The 23,981-nt window shown below is 39.2% G+C and overlaps 3 protein-coding genes across 3 annotated transcripts; all 3 read right to left on the reverse strand.

Annotated features, from left to right (window-relative positions):
• Positions 1-2,873: 2,873 nt before the first annotated feature.
• On the reverse strand, positions 2,874-8,611 carry LOC306820652 (monocyte to macrophage differentiation factor 2-like). Its single transcript, XM_079338567.1, has 7 exons — positions 8,180-8,611; positions 4,669-4,750; positions 4,176-4,336; positions 3,774-3,848; positions 3,575-3,676; positions 3,303-3,372; positions 2,874-3,219 (listed from the first exon to the last, which is right to left on the reverse strand). The coding sequence occupies exons 1-7, from the start codon at positions 8,191-8,193 to the stop codon at positions 3,016-3,018; spliced, it is 708 nt and encodes a 235-aa protein (XP_079194693.1). The 5' UTR covers positions 8,194-8,611; the 3' UTR covers positions 2,874-3,015.
• A 1,254-nt stretch (positions 8,612-9,865) lies between these two features.
• On the reverse strand, positions 9,866-16,163 carry arpc1b (actin related protein 2/3 complex, subunit 1B). The gene is made up of 10 exons (XM_079338613.1): positions 15,737-16,163; positions 15,125-15,268; positions 14,295-14,399; positions 13,333-13,555; positions 13,116-13,223; positions 12,391-12,627; positions 12,233-12,308; positions 11,425-11,624; positions 10,498-10,588; positions 9,866-10,298 (listed from the first exon to the last, which is right to left on the reverse strand). Exons 2-10 carry the CDS (start codon positions 15,186-15,188, stop codon positions 10,260-10,262), a joined length of 1,143 nt encoding a protein of 380 aa, XP_079194739.1. The 5' UTR covers positions 15,189-15,268; positions 15,737-16,163; the 3' UTR covers positions 9,866-10,259.
• A 1,216-nt stretch (positions 16,164-17,379) lies between these two features.
• On the reverse strand, positions 17,380-23,483 carry arpc1a (actin related protein 2/3 complex, subunit 1A). The gene is made up of 11 exons (XM_079338614.1): positions 23,212-23,483; positions 22,493-22,587; positions 22,074-22,178; positions 21,613-21,835; positions 20,844-20,951; positions 20,573-20,676; positions 20,363-20,471; positions 18,773-18,848; positions 18,491-18,684; positions 18,310-18,400; positions 17,380-18,200 (listed from the first exon to the last, which is right to left on the reverse strand). Exons 2-11 carry the CDS (start codon positions 22,554-22,556, stop codon positions 18,162-18,164), a joined length of 1,113 nt encoding a protein of 370 aa, XP_079194740.1. The 5' UTR covers positions 22,557-22,587; positions 23,212-23,483; the 3' UTR covers positions 17,380-18,161.
• Positions 23,484-23,981: the final 498 nt, after the last annotated feature.

The raw sequence follows: 23,981 nt of genomic DNA on the forward strand, positions 1-23,981 counted from the left end.
GGAGTACTGCCAGCATTAGGTGAAACAGCCATTTGACAATGTTACTTCAGCAGACACTCAAACACTGGAGCAGCTTTAGTGGTTGAATGTGGCTTCACAGGCTTTGAAGCCATAAATGATCTAATTCCTGAGACAGACAGCAGAGAGAGGCTGTCCAACAGGAGCAGAGGTTTTTTTACACTTGTGATTATACTGAGACGGTACAACCTTTTGGTCCTTTAGCCAAATTATTCACTCTATCAAAGCATTTCCAATATATTATATCCTGTGCATCACTAACAGCTCAACACCAAGAGTACATATACATTTCAAATGTACTTTTTATGTGTTCAAGGTACATGCGAAAGGTGTAAACATAGACTCAGCCGATAAGAGGCTTTGGATTCATGGGAGTCATATAGCACAGCATACACAAAAACACCCACACAAGCATACATGCACAACACACACACACACACACACACACACACACACACACACACACACACACACACACACACACACACACACACACACACACACACACACACACACACACACACACACACACACACACACACACACACACACACACACCTGAGATGCCTAAATATTGGGCCGGATTGTTCAACAATATTATAGCTTCAGTTTCCTTTCAAGTGTGGGATGTATATGGTAGTAGTGTGCTATAAGTAACGGCAGTAAGTCTGGCAGTGCTGGATCAGACAGTGGTTCTCTCCTATGTAGCTATATCTCAATCAAATGGGTCCCATTCACCATATTAGCCTACATGGCAGTCATTTTCTCTAATGTCACACTCACAATGGGAAGTTTAAACTTGCTTGTAATGTTGCGCCTCTGTGAAAGAGGTTGCAAATCATATAAATGTAGGAAAACAAACAAAAACACCATCATTTCTGGGCTGCTCAATTTACAATACCGGTTGGATGATAAAAAGCATGAGGGAGATCTGGACATATTTCAAGTGAAAACAGCATAATTATATCATATTATTTTTGGCTTCAGAACAACAACAGTTAACGATAGCGCTCCACCTCCTCACATAATACTGTTTTATAGCCTCCCACCGTTAGCGTGATGGCAGAGGAAAATGACTGCCATGTGAACATGGTTAATTCATTTGGTTGAACAATATGAAGACAACCAGCTGATACTATAAGTATACACTGAAAGAAAATATAAATGAGTTATCATATACTCACTGATAAATATATACTGTATACATCGTACTGATAAAATCTTCACTCACTAAACCTATAATCAACAACAGTAGACTATTAGAATTCAATTTTTAAGTCACAGTAAATAACTGACTGAAGCAAGTGCTGTTGAACCCTTGTGTCCTAGAGTGTATAAAGCTAATAACAATAACAGTTATAACACTATAGCGGTCTGAATTGGAAGAGTAAGGTACTGATGTTGCAACCTTCTAAATGTAGTCAAACAAAAACAAGACTCTCTCTATTCATGATGATAATTATTATCTGAAATGTCCTTAAATTAAAAAGTGATCATAAAGTCAGCTGTTTGTAAACATCTTCTCCTCAAAAGATAATGCCTTCAACTCAACTTTTTGACACTGAATTTCGATGTACGACACATTAATAAAAATCTCCTAGAATACTCAACCAGTGATTATTTGAATGAAACCTTAATTCCTTTAAAATCACAAAAAATTGAACAGAACCGTACTGGTGATAAAAATTGTCCCCATTTGCTAGCTTCCATCTTTTAAATCCAAATATTTCAGGCATCAAGGTTTCCTTCAATCGCAGACATTAGTTTTGACACATTTAGCTAAATAAACGTGTAATATCCCTATAGGTTACAATCCATGCAAAGAACTGCTTAATGGTGCGTTCAGGTTACCTCAACTCATAAGTCAAAAAATATCATGTAAACATAATATATTCACCAGGTAAGTGAGGTCAGGGTTATGTATGGCTCATCAACTACTAGATGCATTGTCTGTAAATTCAGTGAAGATTTTGATCATAGACAGAGGATGAATACTTAATTCCCTGGAACCATAGTTTACTTATCAGGAAATATCTACTGGATGGATTTGTAAAAATCACACTCACATTCATAGTTCCAATACGATGTATCTTCCTAACTTGTGCTTGATGTGTGTTCATCAAGTGACTATTGCTACCTCGTGTTTCTGTTATGTTTTTAAAACTGGATTAATTACAAAACTAGCTCTCATTACTTCAGCTTTATCCTCTGCCCTGATTAGAAAACATTTTAAATGCCAGCATTTAATTATTGTCATTGAAGGCATGTTAGAATACTCACAACAGCAATTAGGTTTTAAGAAGTAGACTGAGTCTCTGCTTACAGAATTAAAGAAATTGTGGAATTGCACACCTGCATTTTCAACAATTCTTAGCATACAAGCAGAGGACAACTCATTTTGGTTGAGAAATAAAATTCAATTGTATGCAATTAGATGGAAAAAGTATGATATGGGGTGGATGTCCAGGTGGTTAGGCCGCGCCCTCCTATATGGGCCATCCTTTAAATGGGCGGCCAAGGTTCAAGTCCAACCTGCGGCTCCTTCCCCAGATCTGCTCTGGGGAGCATTTCCTCCTCTAATCAAGGCCTTAAAATAAAAATCTTTAAGAAAAGACTAATTAAAATTACAGTTAATTTAATGTATATAATAATAAAATTTAAATATTTAAAAATAAAATTAAAGATGATATCAAGATGGCTATGTGTACTTACTTTATACACTCTGTGCTGTAGACCTAGCATCCTGACAAAACCGGGCAGATTGAGTGAAATGTAATGGACATGAATTTTTCTGACTTTAAGAGTTGAGAAGAAGCACCTAAATGCACTTTTAGTTTGATCATTGTGAGGCTGAATTTTCTTATTTCAGTAGGCGATGTCAATTTACTTTCCAAAAAAAAAAAAAAGACAGCCTCTGATTGAGGAAATAGCTCACAAAAACATCCCCTTGAAGTTTCTTTAATACAGGAGCTACTTCCTTTGAGGTGAGCGCTGATGTCATCTGGATGTCTGGACCTGATTGGGTGGCAGGGCATAGAGATACTTCCAGATGGCATAGTAGTGTATGGCGGCTCCCATTGCAACAAACAGGTGCCAGATGGCATGGGCGAATGGGACGATGCCATCACTTTTAAAAAAGACCATCCCCATACAATAGCAGGCTCCACCCAAAAGCAGCTCACACAACCCTGACTGTTCAGGCTGAGAAGAGACAGACATTTGATTAAAGACATTTCATGCAGGAAATGATTAAAATAAAATACAAACACAACAAGTCAGCTCACCATGGAGAGGATGACCAAAGCAGGAAAAACTCCCATCACTGTGTAGCAGATCAACTCCATGATCTTATACCTGATACAGAAGGAGGCGGGGGTTAGATTGGTGCATCCCTATGCTAAAGTGAAATCATGAGGAAGGTGAAATACTTTATTCAGCTAAAAAAACTTGTAGGTGGACTATAACAGTTCAGAACATTGTATAACATAAGAGTAAAGTTTAATAAGACTGATAAATAGAGAAACAACTCAACACTGCAGTAAATGGATGGACTGACCTCTCATGGAAGAAGAAGACGTATGTGGTCCCAAAAGAGGCCATGACCCACACCAACCAACGCATGTGACTTGCCCAGGGACCCAGCTCTCTCAAGTTCAGCCTAATAAAGCACAAACAGAAACAAATAACTGCAAATACTGTTTAAAAGCCCTCCGTTCACATGTATATAAAAACACATAACCGGGTTGTACGTTTACCAGGGGGCATAGGAGGCAGCGATGAAGAAATAAATCACCATCCTGTCACACATGTGGAAACAGTGCTCCACAGACCTGAAGAGAGAATGAGAAAAAATGGCTTCATGACGTTGTTTTGACATGCAGCGTAAGAATTTGCTTTATTGGCAAAGTTTTGGTTGCGCAAACAAGGACTTTAATAGCAGTTTTACTCTGCTGGTTGTCATGTACATGGCTTGTTCTTCAAGTTCATATTTGCAGGATCACTAAAATTTAGATTACAAAATGAAATATTAAGTCTAGGGATATACGTTTGTTCCAGCGTGCGTCTGCAGTCCTGTTTTATACTTCCACCACGTTCATCATCAGCAATCTTGTAAATCAGTCAGGATATTGGGTTAAAATTAAAAGGTGTGTGTGTACCGTAGATGGCTCTTTTTCCAGGCCACGGTGTGGAACAGGGTGGAGATGATGAAGAGCGAGCTGAGCCCCGCCCCATACACCCAGGCTGATAACCGCTCCCATTGGTCCTCCGACTGGAAGTGCAACACTGAGCTGCCCAGCAGGCTGGGGATTATCCATAACTAGACGAATCCATGTCAATTAATGAAATATGAGACAGAGATGAGAGAAAAAAAACGACAGACTTGCAGGATAAAGTGAAACATGATGCCTGGTGTAGGTGTATTTTTAAAAACACTTTGGTGGAGGTGTAGCTCTTTATCTGTTATGTAATGCTGCTGGATGGACAGTCATTTCTCTGTGTGAGGTAAATGATCACTTTCTGTGGTGTGTGTCTAAGTGTGGGGGTGTGTGTGTGTGTCTAAGTGTGGGTGTGTGTGTGTGTGTGTGTGTGTGTGTGTGTGTGTGTGTGTGTGTGTGTGCGCGCGCGCATGTGTGTGTGTGTGTTATTCACCGCATGCGTGGCACAGTTGGCAGCATGCTCATATTCTGTGGGCTGGTATCTCTTGTTAGGAGGAACACGGTTGTTCATATACCTGTCAAAAGACATTTAGGATTAAAAATCTTAATGAATGTTCAAAATCAGAACTATTGCACATCTGTTTTTTCTATGAAAAGTTTACATTTTGTACATGCTGATATATCTTATAATGATGGAAATAGAATAAAAAATATTTCAATGCTGTATATTTCTGTGCTTAAAAGCAACATGTGCTGGAATCATTAGGGTTTAATTTGAGTGCTTTTAATTTTTTTGTTCAAATCCCCTCTAAAATCTTCAATATTTGTATCTCAGTAATACTCGTAAAATTCAACCACATCCTGTCCTCTTGCTTAGCAACGTTAGATCATGCTTCAACTTGTTGCCATGACTGCTGTTGCCTGGCAACAGAGGGGCAACCACGGACTGACTGAAGCAGGAGGTTTCTCCGGATGATCTCGTTAATAAACATTTCACATGTGCAGGTATTCCTGCATTAGCACACGCACACGTATATAAAAACTCAAATCTGTGCCTTTGAACGCAAAACCCAAACAAACACAGAACAGCTCAGGAGGTAGCGCTCCATCAGTGATGTCACTGTTGTCATGGAAACCTCTGAGCAGGGGGATTGTCATTTTTTTCTTCTCGACACCAGAAAACTCCTCATTTCTTTCATCTCTCTTTCCCTGTCTCTCCCATCTCCCTTCACAAGAAACTCAGGCACTTCTCTTCTCTGCTGCTTTATGATTAAATTAACATGCAAGAAAGCAAATGGACAAAGACATTCATGCAGACACACAACACATACTCACAGATGTATACAGGCTCTCAGGAACCACTTCCCCTCCTGATTTTTATGCTGCATCTTGAGCAGATTTCATAAGAGACCTAGATTTAGAGATATCTATGTCTTCCTCTTCCTCTAGACATACACACACATTCTACAAACACATAGGCACGCACAAACTGACACGCACACATACACACACGTTCCAAGAATGGTGAGACGCAATCAAAGGGAATACCATTTCAAATAAAAATTCCAACATGGATTTTTAAGCAAAAGGACAATAAAAATCTTCACGTAGCAGCTAAAGGAAGAAATGCCAAAAATCAACATCTGTATATTGATACCAGTATCCATAAAGCTTTGCATTTATGCACAATTTCAGAATGAAAAGATAAACTGTGTCTGCAAAATACAGAATATTTAGTGGATGTAATTGGTAAATGTGTGTGTCTTATTGTGTTGTTGTGCAACTGAGTGAAACAGAAGAACACAATGTTTCCCTCCTACACATCAGCAGGATTCCAGACTTTTTAATCATTTACATCACACTGCTGATCCACGAGGAAAACTAAAGTATTGATAAAGTCAAAGCTTCGAGTATCTTACAGATGTCTTCTTTGTTTCTCTTTAATTGTGCTCCTGCTGTTTTTAGAGTGATAATTTTCAGAGTTATTAATAAAAAACTGACTCGGCTCAGAAACACACTGTCCTGTCCCATATAAAGAGTCTTCGTCTCCTTGTATCCAGCTCTGTCCTACACTGTCTGTCTGCCTGATGTGTGCGTTTGTGTACATGAGTGTGTGTGTGTATCACTGCCAGACCCAGCAGGCTTGGCCGGGTCATTAATGACTTTATCAAGCTGGCTGATAATTAACAGGCCAGAGGCCAGGCAGGCAGAGACACACACTAAGTGGACAGAGAGTAGCAGAACTGCAGAAACACCATGATAACTTGTTTTATACGACAGCAGGACAGACAGAAGGAACGTCTGTGCTTCACTTATCTAAATAAACCAAAAAGACTCCAGTGTACTTAATTATGAAGATTTACTGTAATTAATACCAAAGCCTTTTGAATGGACACAGAACTCCTGATCTTTGAGCAAATCAAAAGTATGCCCATACTAATTAGAGCAATTAACTTAATAACTCATTAACCAGTCAACAGAAAATGTATCTGCAACTAATTGAGAGTAAGAAAGATGACAAGTATTCTCTTAGTTCAAGCTTTAATGTGAGGTTTTGCAGTTTTTTGTTTTAAATAATCAAATATATTTCAGTTTAAGACAGTCTGCTTAACTAAACCAGCAATAGAAATACATCTATTTTCCTGGGTGCCTTGACATTGATGTGTTCGAGACTAAATACATTGATATAGGCCTAAATGATAAAAATTAATTGCTGGTAGCTTTCTGTTGTATTTGACTGTGTTGCATTTGAATGTGAATTTAAGAGTTAGGACATTGTCTTTGAATATTTTTTTTCTGTGAAATTGTTTTTGACAAAAATGTGTAAAAATGTCCTATTAAATACAGAAAGTTGTAATGTTTTCATTGAAAACTTTCTAACATTGGGAAAACATGTTAACACTTATGAAACACTTTAATCTGATATTGTTTAATGTTTTTCTTGCTTAAAGTCATCATTTTTGATCCTCTGATAATTGAAATGCTTCAGCCCTGATGTTGCCCTGCAGCTGGCCGAGCATCACTTCCAATTTTCATAATAAAAAAACCCAAACATAATCCTCAAACTACTGGGAAGATCTAAAAACTATTTAAACACGACAGTGGTCCAAGAAAAGACAACTCAAATCATATCGGCCTACAATTCAACCTTAATTTACCTGCAGCAATAGTTTACTGTAACAACACAAATGAGAAACATGATTCCCTTTATTTGATTTTACACATAACTTAGATTTGGTTTATGTCTTTGAAAAGGCCTTATCAGAATAGTCGAGGGAAAACACAACATCAATTATTAAATGTTTCATTCATAGTAACACGCCCTATGCATGTAGCACCATGTCCTTTTATGTCCTATCAGAAATTAACTGTCTTTCAACTTTGGATTCTTCTTATAGAAAAACACCCCAACGATGCTGAGATGTAAGCCTGAGCACTGTGGGAACTTGTGTGGGACATAGTGTACTCTTTACTTGGATCCTAAAGACAAAACAAAAGCCTAATTATCAAGGTAACATACAGCAAGATTAGTTACATTTACAGTAACAGGAATACTGTTTAACCTCTTCAAGTCATCCGAAGCCTGTTTAATGACAGCCTGTAGTCCTAAATGGCTTTCATTTATTAAGGTAAACACAAGCCTAAGAGAGAGGATATGTGTGTGTTTGGCTTGACAGTGGAGACAGCCAGATAATGATGATGAGGATGAGTAGGAGGAGGAGAAGGAGGAGGAGGGAAGTGGCAGGTGTGAGTGTGTTTTTTTTTAAATAATGCCTGGCATGAAAATGAACCCAGGGATGCACGATTTCTACATCACCACATAATATATTGTTTTGCAAATATTGACTTTTGTAATGCAGACTTTTTGAACAGGTCGTTTTCAACAACCCTCCACCATCACTCTCCTCCTCATCATCAACAAAACCCCTAGCGCGCGCGTTTTCACATTCATCATGTTTTTCGAGGCTATCTAATAACAATAATAAAACCGTGATGTCACCTACCTTACAAGATTCATTTACAGTGGAAATCAGCAACAGTTGACAGCAGACGGACAGTGTATGGCCAAAGCCTGAATCCGTTTAGACTGTTGAGCGAAGAGCCGCCGATATTTAATCACTTCAACTCGGATTGTAACAGTCGCCCCTAATGTAAAGACATGCACATTGTATGTTCACCGGGAGGACGTCGTCGTTGTCTTATCTTCATCTCAAGCAGCACCGGGAGACGGATTCTTCCCGACCCAGCTGCCTCCAGAGGCTCCAGTCCGGAAGTGTGGGCGTCAGGGACGGTGTCTCTGAAGGGAGACAGCCGGTTTACCGTGCACGGTAGTGGTCTCTCTCTCTCTCTCTCTCTCTCTCTCTCTCTCTCTCTCTCTCTCTCTCTCTCGCTCTCTCGCTCTCTCGCTCTCTCTCTCTCTCTCTCTCTCTCTCTCTCTCTCTCTCTCTCTCTCTCTCTCAGCTCACCAGAAGTCAGTGAGGATGGCTGTTTTTCTTCATCACTGAAGGATGCCACTTTATTTGTTTATTATTTTTGAGGGAGTGATTCATGCCTGAGGATGGGGGTGAATCTTTGCAGTCTTTTCTATGGGGATGAACTTCCAGGTTGTGCCTGTAGGTGGAGTTGCAGGCGTGGAATGCAGGCTGTGAGACGATAGGTTATAACAAGGCGATGATAGCTTTTAAAAATTGTTTTATTAATATATTCATTTAAATGTTAATATCTGAGGGGGAATTCGTTAAATAATGAGTGACTGGGTAAAAGCATGTCTGTGCAATATCGATTTCTCTGGAGGATCTTTGTCAAGTCTAAAAATAACCCAAAGTGATGTCATTTTGATGTCATCAGGGCATTCTTGGTTTAGTTTCGAGAAATCATATTGGTCACAGAAGGTAGGCCTTCATACAGGTGGGAATGTGGATATCGCTGTGTGTTTGTGCTTCGCTGATGATCCCTTTGTCCAAGATGAGAATTTGATCATCCAACTTTGGTTTATTTGATCTTTTTCATTTTGGAACAGCATGAATGGCACAAAAATACTAGGCCTGTGTTGTATCATGTTGCTCATTATTTAAACAACACACATAAAAAGCTATTTCCAGTATTTTGATGATAATGTAATCATGTTCAATTCTTTTTGCTGTACAAGTGGACCACATTATTTCAATAAATTCTGTCTGCCTACATGTATATACCGTATGTAAGCCTATATACAACAACAATGTAATTTAGTCTATTGTGTGTAAAGAGGCCAGTCAAAATTCATGGAAAAAATGTAAACAATATTTATCTTTGGCTGAAGAGGAAAATGTACCTTGTTATTCATTTATTTCTAATTAAATGTACCGGTATGTGTTTTAAGTGCATATATTTATAAAATGTTTCAATGTATTTCATTGGCATAGCAGTGAAGCCCTTCTTGTAACCAAAGGAGGAAATAGTGAGGGATCTTTTCTGTGTTCTTCATTTTCGTGTTGTATTCTTTGTCTATAGCCTGTGAAAACGTTCTGTTTCAGTCTTTACAACCTTGGACGTTTATTCATTTATTTCATCTCTTGTCTTCCCACAGGGTGATTAATGCAGTACGTTTAAATAATTGTACTTAAACTTATTTAAACCAGTACAGTCTAGGGTCTAGGGTTAATCTGATATCAAAAACTCACACCTGTAATGAATTAAACCAGAGTGTGCTTTCAAAAAGCAATCCTTTATTAAATGCATATTATGACCAGCATAAGCTTTAAAAAAAAATAAACAAATACTGTTGGCAAGAAAATTATAAAATTCCAGCTGTAAGCGTTCAGCTCAGACTGAGCTCTCTGTGATTAAACTAATCTAACTAATTCAGTACCATTTGCAGACTGCGGTTCGTCCCTCTGTACACAGTGCTGGGTTTAACAGGCTTAACAAAGTGTTTCAGAGGGATAAACACTGATTGACCCAAGTCTGATTGTTAAACTTGAATATATAAAAATACCTGATTAAAATCGGGCCAAAAAGCTTTGCGTGACAAGGCAGCGGTTTTCTTCATATCCACCGAAGCGCGTTTATTTTTGCCGGTTGCAGTAAACTTCAATTCAGACTTCAGACTATCTTCAAGTTCTTCATTGCAGACTCCAGAGTCTGAAACAGGAAATAGAATTATTAAGAAACAATTTTCATGTTGTGTTTGGAGAAAAATCAGTATTTCACACAAAGGCACAACTGGTGTGTGGCATGTGGAGCTGGTGTGATCTGTTTTAGGTGTTTATGACTGTGTGTGTGTGTGTGTGTGTGTGTGTGTGTGTGTGTACATTTGTTCTTTTGTTTATGTGTGGGCTACCTTGACATCCCAGAGGCCCATTCCTCCATCCATGCCAGTGGTGCAGAATTTGGTGCATTGGTTTCTTCCTCCTTCAAGCACTGTGATTTGGCTGAAAATGTTGTTTTAGACAAATCAATAATCTGCATGCAACCACATGAAAATAAAAAAGGAAAAAAACTTTATCTGGGATGATGAGTAACACACCTTTAAATACAAATTATTTAAATTATTAAATTGTATATGTCAAGATGGAGAAAAAGAAACTAAGGGGCTGAATCAATCAAGGGTTATATTGGTTTTGTGCCTGCTAAAGCTGTGCAAATTAATCGAACAACACAGTTTAATTCACAAAAAAGCAAGGGTTAAGAGCATGCATAATTGTGCCACAGAGCCAAAAACGATGGTTGTGCATATTTAAATGTGAACGTGTTACTCACAAACTCTGGCGCTAAATACTACACAAAGTTAGAGTGGAGCAAAAAACGTCTGCTGAGACAAGGTAATAACTGTGTCCAAGTATTTATAGAAGTTGTCACAGATACACTTTCCAGTGATGTGATCAGATAAACAATTTCCTCTCTGTTTAGACTTTATACGAAAGAAACAATTCTCCTGAAGTAGAGACAAGAGCCCTTTTTTTTCACTGTAATGTCATCTGTCTCTTCTTGTCAATTTCAATGAAATGGCAACTGAATAATGGTGGCTTTTTAGGTGTGTTTAAAGTTATGTCAAACTAAGCTACCTCTTTTTTGGTATTCTTTTTCTGTCAGAGTGGGATGTCACATTAAAACAGAGCTACTGTTTCACCCATTCTTTATCAGAATAAAAGTTGGTAAAACACAAAGAGATTTTGGTGTTGTGACCTCTTTCCTCTCTAACACCATTTAAAAGTGCATTGACTACATTCATTCTGGTTTTACTGGAGGTAACATTTTTCTTCCACACCTGATGCTGTTCTTGTGCAGACTGTTCAGGTCCTTCTCAGTGTTTTGAGTCTCTGAGGCTCGACGGTCCAGGTTCTGGAAACGTTCCCTGGCACTGATGCCCTTCTGGGCCGCCTGCTTAGGAACATCCAGCTTACCACCAAATGTCAAGCTGCCTTTAGCCCCGTCATACACAAACAGCACTGGGTAACAGTCATGGCCCTGAAGGAGCAGAAACACATGAACACTAGGTCAGGCACCTTATATTTAAAGGAAGGTAAAGATATACAAGACCTAAACCGGTTGTAGCATCAAGATTGAGCAAGAAAGCTCAAAGATGAAATGAAGTTAAGTAGTAAGTGAAATTAAGTAATGATCGAGTTTTTTGATTGCTACGCTGTTGTAGGTGACGCTATCACTTTTCTTTTCTCTCTATTTCTGGCAAAGAACAGTATGTTAACTAATGGACTAGTTTAACAGTTATTTCTACTACTTTCAAAAAGCAAAAGTGAAAACCTACTTCTTGTTCTGTGTTTATGCCATAGTCAGAATTACAAGGCAATAGCTGACGGAAAATGAGGAATAGCGAAACAGATGAAAACATATAACAAACATCTATTTATTTACTGAACGTTTCAGTGTTTATTCAAATTCTCAGTGCTTAAATTGTTTTGTTGTATAAATAGAAGACACCCAATAAATATTGCAGTTCATTTTCACATCTGGTTTAATTGTAAAACGAGTCTATCAGAAAATCAGTCAATGTAAAAATTAAAGTATAAAAAACAACTTATCATGCTCTGACTAAATACAGTTTATTTAATACTTACAGCTGCCACTATGCTGTTCTCAGTAATGAAGGTGACACACAGTAGTGGAAGCGTCTCAGAGCTCAGACTGTTCACCCTATGAGGTCAAAACAAAGGTCAGACCACACATCAACAACACACACACAAACATGCAGTTACGGAGCCCCACCCTCTCTTACGTGCCAGTCTTGCCTCCCTCTGCAACAGACACTGTTGAGTCATGGGAGGTCCAGGCCAGGCGGTTCCCAGAGTGAGAGAAACACACACTGTGCACCCAGCCACCGCCTCCAACCAAAGTCTGATCTGCAGCAACAGATCCTCCAGATTCAAACAACATCTCACCAAACGGCATCTTACTGCCCCAAGGAGTTGGGCCAGGCTTCTCCTCCACCTCCTTAATGTAGGCAGAGAATACCCTGTGAGGGCAAGAGGGGTTTAGGATGTAAAAAAAAAAGTGCAAGAGAGAGAGAAGGCATTTGAAATACAACCTCCGAGGTCCACAAAATACAATTGCTCATATTTTTTATGTCTTTATGTTATAGTTTTGTACAATATCTAGGGCACAGGACACACTCCATCCTGAGAGCCTTTTTATTAAAAATGAAAAAACAAAACTAGAGGGATTATACAAAAGTATTACATTTCGTTACTTCTACATGTTGCCACATTACCTTTCCATATAATCTCCTTTATTTTTTTCCTGTCTCATGTTTATTTAATATTCCTTTTTCTACAACTATATTTCGAACTTCTGCACTACTTTTTCTCATTAGCTCTCATTTTACCAATGTGATGTTTTGTATACATATATATTTTTAATGAGCATCCTTGAAGGCAACCTTAGACATACAGTCAAAAACTGCTTCTGACAATAGAGATCCTGAATCTTTATATTCACTGATACCTGCATTTGAAGTCACATGAACCAGCAGCCAGCAGGACATTGTTGGGGTGCCAGTCAAGACTGAGGATGGTAGAGCGGATCGGCTTTTTGATGTGCTTACACACCCACCTAACGGCAACCACACAGCATAATAAAAACTTTAAATGTGTGGTTTATGAGAAACACATGCATCTCTTTTTGTAAATTGGCGGAATGAAGCAATCTGACAAAACCTCACCAGTCGTTTTCTTGCTCAAAGTAGCAGATGGAGATGAGACGAGAGCCGCTGCCTACAGCAAACTTGTTCTCTCGTGGTGACCACTTAACACAGCGAGCAGCGCGATTAATCCTGAGGATGACAAGGGTGGGTTTCCAGGCACCCTCTTTTAGGGTCCACACATAGGCATTACGGTCGGCTCCACAAGTAACTATACGGTTACTGTCTGGAGCCCAGTCAATACCTGCAGCAATAAGACACTCTTAGTGATTCTCTCTTTATGAAGCATAATGATCAACAAATTTAAAAGATTGATAACACGTTCTAGGAAGTTATATATTTACATTTTAGCCACGAGTTGTACCAAGACTTGTAACACACATGATATTACAAACATACATTTAGAGATTTTTTTTCAGAAACAGGGTACACAAGTGAACATGTAACAGCTTGTATATATAAAAAAAAGGGAAACAGAAGGAAATGAGACAGACATTTCATCTTTATTTTTAATAATTAAGATGGAAGTTGTTGTGTGGGCTTAAGGTCAGCTTTGATGCCTGTATCCTTATATGCTTATGTTATATTAGCAAAATGAATGAAACTGCATGAATCGTTTCATTTTTGTGAGGATGCTTAGATCAACACATGCTCTGGGCAGTTAAAGCAACCATGACAAAATAGATTGACAGTTATCAATAATAGAACAGATTCGATTCCACAGATCAGTATTCATACAGCTAAGAAATGGAAAATGGAATATTTCAAATTAATACGCTTTAGAAAATATGGTAGGTGAATTTTGCTATATGTAGACAGAGCCATGCTAAGCTTGCTAGCTCTTCCAAAAAGTCAAATAATTCCTTTAAATTCTTCAACTTTTATATCAAGCACAACTGGTCAGTCATACTAAACAGAATTGAATAACAGTCCATTTAGTACATTTGGTGATGTTATTCACCACGTCTGTGAATGTATCTCACCTGTCACCTGTCCATTGTGCTCCTTCAGCTCATGGACCTTGCTCCACTTGGTCCCATCCTTCTTGTAGATGTGAACCTCATGGTTGTTTGGGCACAGGGCGATCTCTAAAGCAGAAACAAAAGGTTCACACAAGAAATAAACAGAAATCAGTAAAACTTTTAGACAGAAAATGGATCAGTGTGAGGATAAAGCCCAGAGTGATTCAAGTTCATGTTTGGTAGATCATTGGAGCAAAATACAGAACAACTGACTGAGTGCATGACAACAGAGAAAACTAAAGATATACAGTATGTATCAGCCTGCGGGCAGCAAACACAAATAGACAATGACCTTCCTTCCCATGGTGCTGTAGCAAACCCTGCACATGTTTTAGTCAGCAGATGAATCAGACGCTCTGTTTGTGTGAGTGCAGCACTGTGCTTTTTCTCAGCCTGCAAACTGAGTCGACTGAAGTGTACAGCTTGCAAGTTAAGTGAAACTACAATTGAATGACTCAATGACTCGACCACAGCCGCCTGTAACATCCGCTCTGCCCAGAAACCAAAGTGAACCAGCACAGCCAAATATGGTTTAAGTTTCCTGCAGCCAATGGAGCACAAGAGCTTCTCAGAAAGGGCCTCAGACGCCCTCACTAATACAGGAAACAGGAAATACCTTCTCCCACCTTAGAGCCAATCACAAACCTCCAACTGCTGCACTTCTTGTTTTTTGGCCCTGACTCTCAGTGCAAGATGTTCCATGTCCTTAATAAAAACTGTTTCAAAAAGAGACTTAGAATCACTGAAACAGAAGCCCTGAGCAACCAATCAGAGAAGAAGAGCAGACTCACGGGTCCGATCTTTGTTCCAGGCATGGCAGCTAATTGGTTCCAACAGGAAGCTATGGTACGCCATGGCCAATCAGAAGTTAAAACGAGGATCAGGAAGCAGTGTGAGGAACCAGCGGCTGGTGGGCTGTGAGATAACTGTCAGGTCTGGAAAATAACAGAAGTTAAAAAAGAGTGTTGTTGTGAGCGAGACAATATACAACAAAGTTACTTTCTATGGTAACATTTTAAGATTAAGATAAGTCGGTCTCAACTATAAAACAGTACGGTAAGTAGTTTTAGAAGTTAAACCATCAAATAATTTTAACTTTTTGTGCACAGAAAAACACACTGAACCTATCTCAGGCTGTGTTAATGAAATCCAGACCTTCAGGGGAATGAGAGGAATGATGAGGGTCAAGGTTTATAGCCATTACCCCAAACACCTAAAGCACACATCCAGGAAGAAAAAAATAAAATCTCCATCGTATACAAAAGCTACTCGACACAATAACATCCCTGCTCTACACTCTGAGTGACTTTGTGTGAGGACTTGTTGCCTGTTGCACAAAGTCAGTGTGTGCGTCATGTCTGAGCATACTCAGTCAACTGTTAAATATTTTCTAGGCTACTTACCCTGAGGGCTGGACACAAGAATGTGTGAGTAGCTGCAGTGACAGAGAGAAGGACAAAGGGAGAGGCAGAGGAAGGTGGCAGATCAGGCAAAGATGAGGTGGTGGTGCACAGCTCGCGGACTCTGGCCAGTCAACGCGAACGCCAACGACAGAGTGAGCTCAGGAAGAGAAGCTGAGCTGTAGAGAGGGAGGAGAGGTCAGAGGGGGAGGTGGAGGAGGGTATACAGTGAGAGTAGAAGGGGAGAAATACAGGAAGTCTGAGCAGGCTTATACTGAATGCGGGGAAAATTGTGGATGTAATGTTTCAAAAATGCTGAAGAACTGCAGTTAACTTTCCTTCTTTTTTGACAGAAAAGATGTGAAGTTTTTATGCTTCAGAAGCAAGAGGGAGGAGCATGGACACCATGTAATGTTCTGCAAAAAGGAAGAGGTGGAAGCGAGGGGGAGAAAAAAAAACTGTGAAGCATAAAAGAGAGAGAAGAAGGGGGAGGGACTCCTGGTACTTCTGCATAAAGAAAGAGGAACAAAAAAAGGGGAGGGAAGAAAAGTGAACTGCAGAAAGAGGAAGACAGAGGCTTACAGAAGAAGTTGAATATTTAATAGATTGGCCAGAATATAAGTTACATTTACTAAATTTTTATTTAAACTTTAAATTAGTACTTAAAGTGGTTTCTGGCTAGAGTATTTTACATCAATAGCAGTACACATTTGTTCTTATTTGGTGTTTAGAAAAATATTTATCTGTCAGTGGCTGAAACCTTAGAACAAATTAAACATTTGACTCAATGACAGGGAAGGTTCTGGTGTCAAAATGTCTTTATTTTATTTTTATTATTTTATTTATCTATAAATGGTGAACCTTTTTTTTATTTGTACATTTACATGAAAAAATGAAAAGACAGCGACAGATCTTTGTATGAGGAGACAAAAGAATGATTGATTAATTCATCTACGTGACTAACAATGTATAATGTGGCACAATCATGGTCATGTTTTATTTCATTTGTCTTGACTGACTTGCTGTTTGTTTTTTGGTGGCAACTTTTATCAAACCTTAAATATAAGACCCAAGAAACCGACTTAATATTGAACATGAAATTAAATCTCGATGTACATGTGAATGGTCCTAAATAAAAGCAAAGAAAACATTGATACCGCACCTTTATTCTGTTCACTGATATTTTTGTATTAAGGAGGGAAACGGTGTTTGACCTTAATATGATAGCACTGTCACTATAAGCATGCTGGTTTTAGCATCAAGTCTAAAATATGACGGTCCCTACAGAGCTGCTTATGTGATAATTCAAGACTTTATTTTGCAACTGTTTGCCTTCATAGCAAATGCAACTGGTAGTCTGGTACTCAAACAAGCTAGAATTAAATCTACACGGTTTTCAACTTCATATGCTCATACAGTCATTTTCCTCTCATATTTAAGACATCAAAAAACTTGATGGCTGAATCTACAGGTTAATCTGACTACTTCCTGTCAAAGAAACAAGTTAGGAAACCAAGCATAATATTGCTGGCAGATATTTTTTTAAAAACATAACTTAAAAGGACCACTAGTCCCCACAGATATACAATTACTACCCACCTTGTTTGTGTGAGAGTCAAAGGCAAAAGAAGAGCCCAGTCCAGGAGTTTGTGTACTGTAAATGTATTTCATCTTTATTTCATGTCTACCTCATGATCAGTTACATAGAAATCCTCCATCTTTTGTGGTTTAAGTGACGCTTCAGAGCCTAGTGCTGGAGAGCCGTGACTCCACACAGAGTTTAGGCAGCTGCTTTCTCTCTTTACCATCAAATCCAGTACAGCTCCCTACAGCGAACCTGCAACATGACCTCGAAACAGAAAGAACCTTGTCCAAATCTAAACATGATTTTACCTGCTTGGGAGTAAACTCCAAGAAGTAAAACATCTCATCCTCCAACCTACTAAATATTAATATTCAGAGATCATGCTCAGGTTAAGCTGTGGAGAAATGTAGTCCGACTTTTTGATAAAACACACATTTTAGTGTTCAACTTTTGGTACAGGAGGTTAGAGAACATAAAAACACACAATTCACTTCACGATTTAATACGTGTCAGAGGACCTTCTCACTTTGACACCTGGTTAACCTTCATTTAAAAACAAAACCAAAAAAAAAATCAACAGTGATGTCACACGTCAGCTCAGTGTATGTCTGTGAGAGTGTCTGTGTGTGTTTACTTTAGTGTGTGTGTTTGAAAGTGTTTTCCCACATCCAGAAGAGTGTGTTAAGGTCTGATCAGTGCTTTGGCAGACACTTGTTAAGGTGGTCAGTTATGTGTGTTACTGGCTGCGTTGCAGGAACAGAGGGGTTGAGGAGGGAGGAAAGGGGGAGGGGCGAGGAGGAGAATTGAGCCTGCAGCGTCTCTTCAGTCATTCACAATTTTTCTTCACATGATGCGGAGTCCTTGGATAGAAGCCTCTAGACTCTGAGTTGGAAACAAAAACCAAAAACAGAAGAGTAAGAACTTAGCAAGTGTGTGTTTGTGTGCATGTGTGCATGCGTGCCTGCGTGTGTCTGTGTACATGTCCGTGTACCTTAAAGTCCCAAATGGTCATTGCTCCATCAATTCCTGTGGTGCAGAACTTGCGACAATCCCTTTTGTCTCCCTCATAGATAGACACTTGGCTGAGGAGTAACAACATTTGAGAGTTTTAGTTTTTTCTTGAGCTATACTCCAGGTCCTCGCCTGCGCTGGTCCTAGTTAGTGTGACTTACGTGATGCTGTTCTGGTGCAATGTGTCCAGGGCAGTGTTGCGGTCCTCGGTGGTTGCTCTCTTGTCCATGTTCCTGAAGCGCTCCATCGCGGAGATGTTCCTCTGAATACTCTGCTTGGGGAGGTCGAGCTTTGACACAAACGTCAGTATTCCACCATCATCGCAACGGAACAGCATGGGGCAACAGTCATGGCCCTGAACGAGCAGACAGTAGGACTAAAATAGTTACTTACTGAACATCTGACCATGGAAATGAATCATTATGTGTAGGTCTTTTTCTTACCGCAGCTACAAGACTGTTCTCTGAAACAAAAATGACACTGAGAAGAGGAAGGAACTCCGTCTTCAGCTGTGAAGGGCTGAACATACAAACACAAAACCAAGTGAGTCACAATCCTGAAAGCCCTCTTGTTATAATGTACAGCTTTCAGAGTGCCAAAAATGATGCACCAGAGACACTGGAGTTCTTCATGGAAATCACAAGTCTGGTCAACAACAGCTAAAAAAAGAACTTTGCAGTATCGTCTTATGTGCACGTTTCCATTCAAAACCTCTAATCACATCTTGTGTAATGTACATCATCACCTGTGATTTGTTGACATCAACGTGTTACTATGAATGTAGCCTCAGATTCATATTAACTCGTCTTTACGTTTTAACTCGTCTTTACGTTTTAACCCTTTAATACACATGGTTGGATTATTATATTAAAAACGTAATACTTGTGCACAGAGGCCATAACATGGTAACTCAATACAAAGGGCATTTTCTTGCAATGATCAAGCATTTATTTGGTGACATTTTGGTTGTTTTACATTTTACATCTGCTGCAACGACTGAATTTCCCCATTGGGGATCAATAAAGTTATATCGTATCTTATGTGGCTTATTACTTTCTGATGAATGCATGGGAGAAGATTATAGTTGGTGTAGGAGATGAGTACTTTTTGGGATATTGGCATGACCTTGTCTCCTCATCTCTACACCTCTGTTGATTTAAAGAAGTAATCCTTCTATCCACTCTGCATGTTTGGTCTAGGACGTTAGCGCTCCTTTTCTGGGTTGAGAAAGCTAAAAGCTGCCCATTCCAGTTCTTTTTGCTCTCTTTCTCTGCAGGAATAAATACAAAAACAAGTCATCCGCCATGTCAATCTTTTTCTTTTTTTTTTAACTACGATTTTAGCGCAAGCTTCATCTCCCTCGCTAAAACTGGTAACTCAATTTACATTTAATTGATCTGAATTTGTACACAGAATTTTCAACTTGGTATCACAATATGATTCTTTTTTTTTTACAAATGAGATTTTCAGCTTCTTTTTAAATAATTTTTGTCAAACCTTTTGGTTCAACTTTCTTCATGTAGCATATATAATACAGATTTATTAAATATATTCATGTAACACTGTTTTTCTGACTGGTCCATTTTACTTTTCTAATAGATCGCAAGAAGACAAAAATGCACATTCCGCCTTTTTGTTGAACAGCGTTTAGTCATGATATGAAAAGAAAGACAGTGGGGTTGGCATGAAACAAAGGGCGGAGGGTCTGAGTCTAACCCAGGATTTGTGTTGATACATGAGGGAGTGCTCTAACACTGCGCTTTACTGGCGCCTGTCACATAACACATTCCGATAAAACTTTTAAACTAATCTACAAGTGGCAATAACACAACAATGACTTCAGGAATGTAGATTCCACAGTTATTGAAATGTACTTTTAAACTAAGATGATAAAGTGAAAGCTTTTGTTAGAAGATACACATGGTCATGCTGAATATGAATATCATTTAAGTGTGTTTGAAAGACTAGTCCAAACCAGTTTTTTTGTATTTACAAACATTCATAAGATCCCTCTTTGCAAAGCAGGAACATACCTGGCAGTCTTAGAGCTTTCCACTACAGTGACAGTGCTGTCGTGGCTGACCCAGGCCAAGCGGTTACCAGAGGCTGAGAAAGAGACAGAATGGACCCAACCCCCTCCACCTAATGGACACAAAGTGCATTAAAAAGCAGATCTAGCAAAGGAGCGGGGTTTTTTTGTTTTGTTTGTTTTCTACCATCACATAAAAGACACAGATACAGACCCGCTCCTCCAAATTCTGCTAACACAGCCCCAAATGGCATCTTGCTGCCCCAGGGTGTGGGGCCTGGTTTCTCTTCCACCTCCTTAATGTAGGCTGAGAACACCCTGGAGGCCAGAAGGGGGGGGGGGGGGGGGGGTAAAAGCAAAAAAAGAAGAAGAGACAATCAGGACAGGACGCAAAAGTGGGAGAGTGTGATGGCATGTTTTCAATAATTAATTCCTCCTCTTAGTTTCAATATGAATCCCTTAAGATCACAAATAATTAAATTTACCGGCATTTGAAGTCACATGAACCAGCAGCCAGCAGGATGTTGTTGGGATGCCAGTCCAGACTGAGGATGGTGGAGCGGATAGGCTTCTTGATGTGTTTGCTGACCCACCTGATGCATTTAAAAAAGGACGTCTTTATTATGTTTATATATATATATATATATTATTATTATTTTTTTTTTGTTTTGTTTTGTTTTTTTACTTCTACCGCATACTTCAGTATAAATTCAAGGATCTGTTAATGTGTTAACAGACATATGCCAGGATTTAAATGGGCAAAAATAATAACTTTTTCGTGTAGTTCAGGAAAACTGAATTGTTGTTTTTCTTTACTTTCTACAAATGAACACATCAACTCAAATTTAAAAAAAAAATTCTATTTATAAATGACTGATATGGAGATTTCTAACACTTAAAAACAGCACAACATAGAACACTAAACCACAACAGACTGGCATGGTGTTTGAGAAGAAAATATTTCAAGTGCTGGATTGGCTCTTAATCAGCCATTTGGAAACACAGTATGTTTCAACCCAGGTGACAACAAAACAACTTTACAGTTTACCTCTTTCCCTATGTAATCAATAAGATAATATTGTGGTTTTCACAGATGGACACAAATACATATTTAAATACCACTGACTACAATACAGCATTTGAATTATTAAGTACAAATATAACTAATAAAAACTTCCAATCACAGAATTTAATAACAACAATAAGAGATACCATTTGGCTATTGCTTTTCAGGATTTTGCAATAAAGTCTCACCAGTCATTCTCAGACTCAAAGTAGCAAACAGAGATGAGTCGAGCACCGCTGCCAACTGCAAACTTGTTCTCAAGTGGAGACCACTTGACGAAGGTGGCGGCTCGGTTGATCCTCAGGATGACCAGTGTAGGCTTCCATACATCCTCCTTCTGGGACCACACATAGGCATTACGGTCAGCTCCACATGTCACTATACGGTCACTTTTGGGAGCCCAGTCAATACCTACAAACACATCAAAATGAAGTTTTAGCACAAACTGACCATAATAATAGTTAATAGTTAGTTTAAAAGCCTAACCCAGAGCTGAATTAGCTTTAAGGAGGATCAGGAAGAATCCAAGTGTGTATTAAACGTACATTTCCTTGTGACAATGACAGTTTTGTAAACAATTTGAATGTGGGAAGCTTAGTGATAGAAGTGATGCATTAATTTATTCTCTTAGAGACAAATCGGAGAGTACCTGTTATGTGTCCATTGTGCTCCTTCAGCTCATGAGTCTTAACCCACTGATTACCGCTCTTCTTGTAGATATGGACTTCATGGTTATTTGGACTGATGGCAATTTCTAAGAAAAAGAAAGTAATCAAGAAGTGCAGGTTAACATGATCAGAGCGCTATTCAAAAGCATGTGAGATCTGTTTAGGAATTTGCTAAATATAAACTAAACTAATCCATGTAAACATTGAAGTGCAATTCACCCGCTCTTGAAAATATCACAATGTACCTTCGGCGGCAGAAATGGCACTCTTTTTTGGATAAATGTCATTTTCTTTTCATGGCATAAAACACGACCATTAACACAGCACCAGGCTTGCTGTGTGTCGAGTGCAAGTTGGTAGTGGTACACACAGAATAAGGAGGAAAATGTTTTAGTCTTACGTGTCCTGTCACGGTTCCAAGCGTGGCAGGTGATGGGCTCCAGCAGAAACTGATGAAGGGACATGTTGTCTGGGTGTGGTCCTTAAGGGGAGACTCTGCAAAGTCACACAGTGAAACTAAGTTCAGCAACTAGCGACAGCTGACTTGAACTTTGCTCCTGTCGGCTTTAAACTACACTCACAGGCCTGTATAAAATAAAACACTACGAAGCAAATTTGATTGGAAACAGGTCTACCTTTAGATTCGTTGCAATAATTGTCGTGTAATAAAAACAGTTACTGTGAAGATTTACCAAACACTGCACGGCTCCATCGGTTAGCCAATGTGAACGTTAGCTTAATAAAAATGACTATGCTAATGTTAGCAATCTTATTTTCACCACGAAATTCAACATATTTTAACGTGGCATGTCAAATCTAAAACATGTATATTAATGCAGTTGACATTCCTATTAAGTAACAATAACTACATTAGTTCCCACACTCGGTTAAACCTTTACATGAGTGTTACTACAACATCCAAGATAACCAAGATGTGAGCTAACGCTACATCTTCGCCGGCTTTTAAAGGCCTGGCAGATTTACTTTTACATTTCAGTAATATTTAGACATGTTGCTGTCCGCGCATTTGCGGGAAGGCCTCCCTTTTTACACCAGCCTCGATGTTTCCTTGGTAGAGATGCCGTAAATTCCGCTAGCTCCCCCCGCGCGCTAACTCACCTCGTCGGTCCGGTTCTTCGACTGTGCACTCTCGTTAGCCGGAGAGCTATTCTACGCTAGTAAGGGGGAAAGGGTTGGATCAGGAATGGACCTGAATTCGCGGACTCTGGGCAGTCGACACGAATTCGTCCGGGAATGTTGAGGGAATGTCAAGACGGCCAGTAGGATATGGCCGGGAGCATCCGGCAGCGAACTCGAAACGGAGAAACCCGTGGATGCCTGGCTGACAGCTAGCTTAGCATCATCACGCTAGCTGATACATTCAACTGAAAGTCCACATCGAGGTCTCGGACACATCGACGAGCTCAAGAGAGCTCCTCTAGTGGTTCAAATAGAAACACCAAAACCAGTTCACAAACACCACCACCATCTAGTGCATCAATAGTTAACACCCAGTGGCTCTCAAAGCCACACCTTTATTATAGATGGTTTATTGTTGTGTTGTTTGCAGACATGTGAATATGCACTTCTAAAATGTAATCTAGTCACAAAGTCTACTTTTGAAAAGGACCATTAAAGCCATAAAAGCCAACTATAGGCCCACTTCAAATTCTAGCCTAATTGGCAAGATCTTTAATTGTTATAGGACCTTGTACACGTTGGATCATGTCATGTAAGCTATTTATTTCGCCACAGTAGGCTATAGTCCACAAACACAGGACACGTTAAATTATATTTAAATTATAATGAGATTTGGGAGTCCAGCAAATGAAAGTAATTTCAGCAGTAGGTTATGCATAGGCCGCCTAACTAATTTGGCGACAGTTTAC

The sequence above is a fragment of the Symphodus melops genome (genome assembly GCF_947650265.1).
Source record: "Symphodus melops genome assembly, chromosome: 2".
In the NCBI taxonomy this organism is placed as follows: Eukaryota; Metazoa; Chordata; class Actinopteri; order Labriformes; family Labridae; genus Symphodus; species Symphodus melops.